Source organism: Pongo pygmaeus, chromosome 3, assembly GCF_028885625.2.
Source record: "Pongo pygmaeus isolate AG05252 chromosome 3, NHGRI_mPonPyg2-v2.0_pri, whole genome shotgun sequence".
Classification (NCBI taxonomy): Eukaryota; Metazoa; Chordata; class Mammalia; order Primates; family Hominidae; genus Pongo; species Pongo pygmaeus.
This window is the reverse complement of record NC_072376.2, coordinates 100,043,025-100,052,250: the sequence shown is the minus strand read 5'-3', so window position 1 is coordinate 100,052,250 and position 9,226 is coordinate 100,043,025. Positions and strand designations below refer to the sequence as shown.

The window sequence follows — 9,226 nt, the reverse complement described above, 5'->3', positions numbered from 1 at the left end:
GCATGTACCAAAGGTCATGCATTCAGTCTCTCTCTGCAGGAGTTAGGTCTTGGTTCTGAATCCAACTGTTTGATTTTATTCCCCCAGTTGTTTTTGTTTACATACGTCTTATGTTTATTTCTCCCCTTTCTTTACTTTCTTGGAAATCTTTTTTTCCTATCCCATTACCAGACTTTTCACAAAAGGAATCTTATGGGTTTTTCTTTTGTTCTAATCATCACTGGTTGAGTGGTTACTGTCACTGCCTTCACTGTCACTGTCACTTCCATTGTTGTTACCGTTACCAGACTTGCTCTGGCTGTCACTCTCATCATTGCTGTCAGATGTGCTGTCACTATCACTGCTGTCGCTGCTGTTGCTGCTGTCACTGCTGTCACTGCTATCGCTGCTGTCACTGCTGTCACTGCTATCGCTGCTGTCACTGCTGTCGCTGCTGTCACTGCTATCACTGCTGTCACTGCTGTCATTGCTGTCACTGCTGTCGCTGCTGTCGCTGCTGTCACTGCTGTCACTGCTGTCGCTGCTGTCACTGCTGTTGCTGCTATCGCTGCTGTCACTGCTGTCGCTGCTGTCACTGCTATCACTGCTGTCGCTGCTGTCACTGCTGTCGCTGCTGTCACTGCTGTCACTATCACTGCTTTCACTGCTGTCACTGCTGTCACTGCTGTCGCTGCTATCGCTGCTGTCACTGCTGTCACTGCTATCGCTGCTGTCGCTGCTATCACTGCTGTCACTGCTATTGCTGCTGTTGCTGCTGTCACTGCTATCGCTGCTGTTGCTGCTATCACTGCTGTTACTGCTATCGCTGCTGTTGCTGCTATCACTGCTGTCACTGCTATCGCTGCTGTTGCTGCTATCACTGCTGTCACTGCTGTTGCTGCTGTCACTGCTATTGCTGCTGTTGCTGCTATCACTGCTGTCACTGCTGTTGCTGCTGTCACTGCTATTGCTGCTGTCACTACTATTACTGCTGTCACTGCTATTGCTGCTGTTGCTATCACTGCTGTCACTGCTATCACTGCTGTCACTGCTGTCACTGCTATCACTGCTGTCACTGCTATCGCTGCTGTTGCTGCTATCACTGCTGTCACTGCTATTGCTGCTGTCGTTGCTGTCACTGCTGTTGCTGTCACTGCTATTGCTGCTGTCGTTGCTGTCACTGTCACTGCTGTCGCTGCTGTCACTACTATCGCTGCTGTCACTGCTATTGCTGCTGTCACTGCTATCGCTGCTGTCACTACTATTACTGCTGTCACTGCTATTGCTGCTGTCACTATCACTGCTGTCACTGCTATCGCTGCTGTCACTGCTATCGCTGCTGTCACTGCTTTCGCTGCTGTTGCTGCTATCACTGCTGTCACTGCTATTGCTGCTGTCGTTGCTGTCACTGCTATCGCTGCTGTCACTACTATCACTGCTGTCACTGCTGTTGCTGCTGTCACTGCTATCACTGCTGTCACTGCTGTCACTGCTGTCACTGCTATCACTGCTGTTGCTGCTATCACTGCTGTCACTGCTATTGCTGCTGTCATTGCTGTCACTGCTATCGCTGCTGTCACTATTACTGCTGTCACTGCTATTGCTGCTGTCGCTACTATCACTGCTGTCACTATCACTGCTGTCACTACTATCACTGCTCTCACTGCTATTGCTGCTGTCACTATTGCTGCTGTCACTACTGTCACTGCTATCGCTGCTGTTGCTGCTGTCACTGCTACTGCTGCTGTCACTGCTATCACTGCTGTCACTATCACTGCTGTTACTGCTATTGCTGCTGTCACTGCTGTCACTACTGTTGCTGTCACTGCTGTTGTCACTACTGTCACTGCTGTTGCTGTCACTGCTGTCTGACTTACTATCACTATCACTGCTGTTGCTATCTGATTTGCTGCTGTCTGACTTGCTTTCACTGCTGTCACTACTATCACTACTGTCACTGCTATCACTGCTGTCACTACTGTCACTGCTATTGCTGCTGTCACTACTATCACTGTCACTGCTATCACTGCTGTCACTGTCACTGCTATCACTACTATCACTGCTACTGTTGCTATCACTGCTGTCACTGTCACTGCTGTCACTACTGTCACTGCTATTGCTGCTGTCACTACTATCACTGTCACTGCTATCACTGCTGTCACTGTCACTATTACTACTATCACTGCTACTGTTGCTATCACTGCTGTCACTGTCACTGCTGTCACTATCACTGCTACTGTTGCTATCACTGCTGTCACTGTCACTGCTCTCACTACTATCACTGCTACTGTTGCTATCACTGCTGTCACTGTCACTGCTCTCACTACTATCACTGCTATTGCTGCTATCACTACTATCACTGTCACTGCTATCTGATTTACCTTTGCCACTGTCTGATTTGTCATTGTCATCATTCCCATTGTTCCCATTGCCATTACTGTCACTATTATTAGTGTCTGATGTGCTATCACTGTCATCATCTTCTGCTCCTTTTGAGTCACTGCCATTGCCATTATCTTTTGATTCATCAGAGTTATAAGAAGCATCTCCTCGGCTACTGCTGTTATTGTCACTTTCTGAATTAGCATCATCATTGCCATTAGATTCATCACTGCTATTGGGATCATCTCCTTGCATGGACTTATCATCAAAATCATAACTGTCATATCCATCACTATTGCTGTCACTACCTGTATTGCTGTGTCCAACTTTATTTCCTGGTTCTGATTTTTGGCCAGGTCCTTCTATGTTGACAACCTCTCCTTGTGTCTTGACATTTCCTTTGCCCAAGATCATTCCATGTTGTCCTTTATCCTCTTTATCTTCATTGACTTTCCCAACTTCTTTGGTAATATTTCTGTTGCCACTGCTGGGACCCTTGATTTCTATTCCCTATGGAACAATGGAGGAAAGAACGATTAACTAGTGAATATTTGCTGCAAAATTGCATTGATCTGAGGAAGAATAACTGGGAAAAGTTGCCATAGGGATAGGGGTTACATTTCTAGTACTTCACAGTTATTTGTGAAAATGTGCTTTATTCTGTAATTGAAAGCATCCTGGTGCTTAGATTCCTTAAAAATTCATCCACATTCCTACCCAGTAGGAACTTTTGTAAACAATTACATGGGGGATCCATGATTTCACATAAGACTTTTCTAGAATTATAACTAAGTTATCAGAAATGTAAGATGTTTAAAGTTGTTCTATCTCGAAGTCTAGTAAGGACTCTAGGTTTCCTTAAATAGTCAAGTAATATGGATGCAAAAATACATGGATGCTTGTCATGGTTTATTTTTGTGTTAGCATCAATAGATGGAGGGGAAGAATTTAAACTGCCATTGAAAGAAATCAGCTTTACAAACTAACCTTATCTTGGCTCTTCCCAACAGTGTGTGGCTCTGATTCTTTGGTGATTCCATTTTCTACACGTTTGCTTTCTCTGTGGTTGAGCTTCTGGGTGTCCTCTACTCTTTGGCTGCCGTTGTCTTCTGGAATACCAGCAGAATTCTCCTCACTCTTGGAGGTCTTGTCTCCATCAACGTCATTATGGGGATCTTCTTTGCCTTCAGGGTCATAATATTCTTTACTATCCGAATTTTGACCTATGCTACTATCATGATCATCTTCTTTCCCATGGTCCTGGCCCTCCTGGCCCTTACTGTTATCACTATTGTCTTTTCCATTCCCTGCTTCTTCATCTTCATCATCACCAGAACCCTCGTCTTCATCCTCATCTGCTCCATTCCCACTAGGACTCCCATCGGAATTATCCAGGCCAGCATCTTCTCCAGTGCCTGGTGTTACCTCAGCCTCCTTAGTCCCATTTCTCTTGCTGTTGATCTGAGGTGTTATTTCACTTGTATTACCCTCGTTTCTACAGGAATTCTCAATTATTTCATCCTCATTGTCTGTACTGTTATTGCTTCCAGCTACTTGGGGTCCATCTTCTTGGACAACAGCGACATCCTCATTGTGACCTGCATCGCCAACATCCCCATTTTGGGTATTCTTATCAGTATTTCCATTAGTGTTGCTTCTGTTTGTGGCTCCAGCATTGTCAATGATGCTTACTTTTCCCTGGATGCCATTTGCTGTGGTGTTTTCTTCTTTCCCATGTATTCCATCATGACCATATGTTTCTGCTTTTCCTGTGTCCCCATTCCAGCCCTCAATATTCCCCTCTTCGTTTGCTAATGTGGAATATGTAGAAAAACTCTTCCCTCCTACTTCTGCCCACTTAGAGCCATTCCCTTCTCCCTTGTGACCATCTTGGGTATTCTCTTGCCTTCCTCTATCACCTTCATGCACCGGGACACCACTTTCTTTGATGGTTCCACTGGCATTTAACTCATCCTGAAAAAGAAACAATTCAATTAATTATACGTATCAATGATCTTGAAGGAAAGCAAATTGCAATCTTGGGGAAGTTAATGGAATGTAGCAACTCAGAAATAGGAAATAAAATGAAATATATTACATCCTATACCTGTACTGACACATTTGATCTTGCTAGGAGATGCAAATTCATGGATTTTTCGACATGTCTCTGCAGTGGTTTGCTTTGAGGAACCTGCCAAGTAGAAAATACTGGCTATTGAAAAGGTTCTTATTTATGAATATGTGTGTGAGCATGCACACACACACACACACACACACACACACATTCTTCCCTCCATGAAGAAGAAAGGTTTAACACAATGGCCAAAGTATGATCTAATCAGAGAGAAAAGAGAAGTGGCTTCTTACAAGGCTTGTGTAGAATTTAAACTGGGCACACGGATATTTTTCACTGTGGTATTACCAATTTTATGGACGTGTTAGATCAGCCCACTTATCTCAACTGTAGAAGGAAACAGTCTTGTAGAAAGACGAGGGGATAGACCTCTGGTGTTTCTCTACAAAAAGCCTCTTGCACTAGCACAAACCTACTCTAAGTGTAATCCTGATGAAAACTCTTAAGAGAACAGGAGGCGTGACCAGAGCCTGCACAGAAGCAAAATCAAATATTACGCTAGTATACTTCTGTGCTCTGCAAGAGCACATTTGAAATACTTGAGAACATTTTCAACTACATAAATACGAAATGTTTGGTATTATGAAAGCATATGAAAATGTTAAACATGATGGCTGGCTAGTAAAATTATAAATGGTTGAATTTTCTCAATTTTTTATTGGTATTCATCATATAGTCCAAATTTTCCACAGTGAGCACATAAATAATAACTCTGAGTGAAACATTAGTCTCCTATATGTTGAAAAAAAATCTACTTTTTCTTATTATTCTTTCTTGGAAACGTCCTAAACAGCACAGACTTTGTTTATATTAGAATGAAACTCACAGAGTATGAAGCAAAGATGGACAAAGTCTCCATGACTTCTGGGCATTAATTGTAAATTAATCTGAATATATGTTTTAAATAATAATAATCCTTCAGACAAGATATGAGTTTCTGTAGAGGAATGAGACGATGAGTTGGAGTGGTTTTGTTGAAACCTCACAGATATCACATAAAGCCCTTAGTGCAAATCTAAATGTTTAGACTCAGCCTGTTAAAAAAAATATTAAGGAAACATATATACACACACATATATATACACACATGTACATGCACACACACACACACACACACTACATTTTGTATTAATGTTAGATTAAAAGAGATAACAGAGTGAAGAGGTTTTCTAAGAAAGGCATACTTACTGGAATGGCCCATGCTACTGCCCAAATGCAAAAATATGTAATTATCTTCATTTTCTTTAGGAATAATAATCAATGGCTGTATAAAAAAGGAACAGCACAAAATTACTTATAAAGTAAAGGGATAATCATAGTACTATATTATTTTGATGTGTAAGCATTTGCCCTTTTCCTGGACAAGAAGCATGTATTTAACATGAGAAGACATATGATGGTCCAGAACATACCTGGTGTGGTTATGGGGGCATCACCAGGCTCAGCACTAATGTAGCTTCCTAGATTTTTTTCTGCCTGTGCCAATGAAGGAAAACGCCATATAGGTACAAAGGGCATAGCTGTAACTTTGTTCTTCTGCAATTCTTGGATGTAAAAACATCTATTTCTCTTCTGAATAGCTTTAATCAAGTATTAACTAATTCTGCTGAAATTTGTGCTTAAAAGATAAAACACTTGTCATCCTTACTCCAAATCTATAGAATTGAGCTATACCAGACTTTAAGAGAAAGAAATTACTAACATGAGGGAGGCTACACTAGTGGAAAGAATACGGGGTTTGTATTCAGAGACCTGGGTTCAAATGTTACCCCTGTTACTTGCTCTGTAAGTTTGAGAAATTTAAGTAGGTTTATTATCTCTTCACCTGGAATAATAACAACACCTGCACCTCAGGATTATCCTGAAGTTTGGTAGAATTATCTCTGAGAAGCCCTTTCTGACTCCACTTCAAAGGGTATTTGGTATCTCTTTCCTATTTATACCAAGGAAGTTTGCACATCTCACTGGTAACACATTTCACTGTTTAAAATTGCCTAGTTACTTATGTGTTGCCCTGATTTCCTGTAAGCTCCTGAGGCCCAGGAGAGTGTCTTGGTGATTATTGTATTCCAATGCAAAGCACAGAAAAAGACATTTTCTGAATGTTGTTGATAAATATTTATGACTATAAGCCATATCTAGCATTGCTTCAGGCACTTTGCAATTTTCGAATAAATGATAGCAATTATTATATGGGACTTCTAAAATCATGATTCTTCATCCCTGTTAGAATTCAAATTCAGAAATGGTCTAAAACATGTTTCTCATAAGTTGGAATAGACATTTTATAACGTGTGTGAGTAAAAACATTAATTTATATTGCAAGTTGGATTTCTTGAAGTAATGATAGGAAAGAGAGTTTTACTCCTATTTCATGCACTCCCACCGGATGTATAGATTATAATGCTGCATGTCATACAATGGCTTTGTTTGAATTTAATGGTGGTAGTGAAAATATAACAAAACTTCACTGAATATCAACTGTCATGAGAATTATTGGCGTTTTCTCATAGGAGAGATGACACAGTTCCAGAGCTACTGAAGGGGAAAAAAGTGCTCACTCTTATAGCTGTTCAACAGAAAGCCAAGAACAGCTAGAGCTCCTTCTGAAATGCCATAGATTCAAGTGAGGCTGAGGTGACACCAGGACAAGTATCATGCAGAGCTCTGGGGCACAGATGTTGAAGGCCAGCTGCTTACTAAGCCACAGTTATCCTGTACTTTGCAGTCCCAAGCTTAATCATTACATAGCTCTGCAGAAGGCCTGTCTGTACTGTGATTTGGAAGAGCCTCGGCATACTGGAAAGGTACCTGCAGCCAAGGCCAGAGTGATGCGTGTCCAGTTTCTGAGCTACAGTTCAGAAATCTGACCACTACATCTCTCTTTCAGCTCCACTCCGGAACAATTCCATGATGGTTATCACCGTTTCCAAGGCAGGTGAATGACTTCGAAGACTACTATAAAAATGGCCCAGGTGATCTCAGCATGAAACAAAGACTTCAGAATTTGTGAACCTCCATCAGATTATTTCATTTATTGTTACTAATGAAATGATATTTAGCTCCATTTCATTTAGCAATTAGATTTGGCATCATTAGTGATTGCTAAATTTCATTTCATGTGGGACAATAAATAATAAGTAATAGTAAGTAATAAAATACTAAAAAGCAAAGCCTAATTAAAGCCTTGTTTGAAAGCCCAAGGTAGATTTTTTGAAATCTGAGTTATCTCATTTTTTATCAAAATCAAAGTGCCCAGATAGTTAATTGTCAAATTTCCACCTCAGTTGGCCAATTTTTCAGTACGAGGTCTTCTTCTTCCCAATCTATCTCTTCCTTAGGTCATAATTGTCCGCTATCTTTTATACATACTATCAATATGACAAGTCAAAAAGGAAGCAAACAATCTAATCGTTAAGGGGTATTCGCTTCTTAAAATCAAACTGGCTTCATCTTTGAAATTCAAAGTTCTTTCTAAATGAATCAGTTGGTTCTCAGTAAAAAGGATATTTCATCTTACCTTAAAAGGCTTCAAAAGGATTTTGAAAATCCAGAATTTCTTATCTTTCTCTTTGAAGACTGAAAGTGGCCCACTGTCTTGGACTTTTGCATGACAATTTTGTACTTGCCGAAATTTAAACTCGGTTTGATAATTTTCTCAACCAATCACTGTTTAGGATCCCTGATATGGGGTTATAAAGTGTCATCGTGTCGATGAAGCACATAATAACTTCCCCACTTCCTTCACTTGGTGATATGTATTTGCTCACTGAACCGTTCGGTTCCAAAAGGACTAGACTTACTTTCACTTAATTAAACAGCTCCTGTGAGGCTGCTTCACATCTTAAATATAGAGAATCAGTGTAACATACCTGAAAAGAGCCACTTAAACTCTGTCACCCTGACATTTCTTGTCTTACCAAGATTGGCAATCTAAGAAAACTCTAGGTTTCTTTAGTAAATATGACTTCCTATTTAAGACCCCTATCATTCTTGAGGTAGGTATTAAAGTTTCTGTGCTATAATTCAAGAAACTGTCCATATGCAGCAGCCTTGACGTTGCCTGAGGGATCTTTAACAATCTATAAACAGTAACTCCCCTGAAATCTCTCTGATTTAACTGAAATAAGCAGTGACATAAAAGCTTAAAAATCTATCAATTGAGTATTCAAACTACATTTCAAAAACAGATATTCAAAATGTCAAAAGTAGCAAGATGTCCAAAGGTGCATAAAGACAACAGATTTAGCTGTCCATTATCTCTCAATTATCTGTGTTAGCTGCAGAATGCAAAATAGAAAACTAGACTTTATGTCTAACAAGTTTTGCAACACAAGTGCACCATTCTCTTGAACCCTAGATGTACTATAATGCAGGTAGTCCCTAAACTATTTCTTCAGTTCACACATTCAAAAACTTGAGAGTCTTTCTCTATATACTTGTTTAGAATTTTCAGGAATATGCCAATTTTTGTGTTACAATATTAAAGAAGGTGAAACAATAAGACCACTAATGCTATATCACTATGCAGCAGTGGTATCTCCAGAAACTATATATACAAAAATATATGGTATTTATATACAGCATAAAGCTTTATATGTAGGGAAAAAGTAAGGTTAAAAGGAAGTGAATTGAATGGAAAGGAAATTTGCCTTGAAGCTGTTTTCATAGCGAATACTTTGTTTTTATTCATATAGCATATTTACTTGGGCAGATTAAAGGGCCTAAGAA

The 9,226-nt window shown here is 40.1% G+C and overlaps 1 protein-coding gene across 1 annotated transcript; it reads right to left on the bottom strand.

Moving 5' to 3' along the window:
- Positions 1–210: 210 nt before the first annotated feature.
- Positions 211–5,734, bottom strand: DSPP (dentin sialophosphoprotein). The gene is made up of 4 exons (XM_054485498.1): positions 5,684–5,734; positions 4,469–4,552; positions 3,349–4,335; positions 211–2,871 (listed from the first exon to the last, which is right to left on the bottom strand). The coding sequence occupies exons 1-4, from the start codon at positions 5,732–5,734 to the stop codon at positions 211–213; spliced, it is 3,783 nt and encodes a 1,260-aa protein (XP_054341473.1).
- Between the last annotated feature and the right edge of the window lie 3,492 nt (positions 5,735–9,226).

Excerpts from the sequence above, each read along its gene's own strand:
- DSPP (XM_054485498.1), bottom strand. The coding sequence starts at position 5,734 with ATGAAGATAATTACATATTTTTGCATTTGGGCAGTAGCATGGGCCATT. Across the intron at positions 4,336-4,468 it reads GATCAAATGTGTCAGTACAG|GATGAGTTAAATGCCAGTGG; the intron begins GTATAGGATGTA and ends TTTCTTTTTCAG. Across the intron at positions 2,872-3,348 it reads TTGGGAAGAGCCAAGATAAG|GGAATAGAAATCAAGGGTCC; the intron begins GTTAGTTTGTAA and ends ATTGTTCCATAG.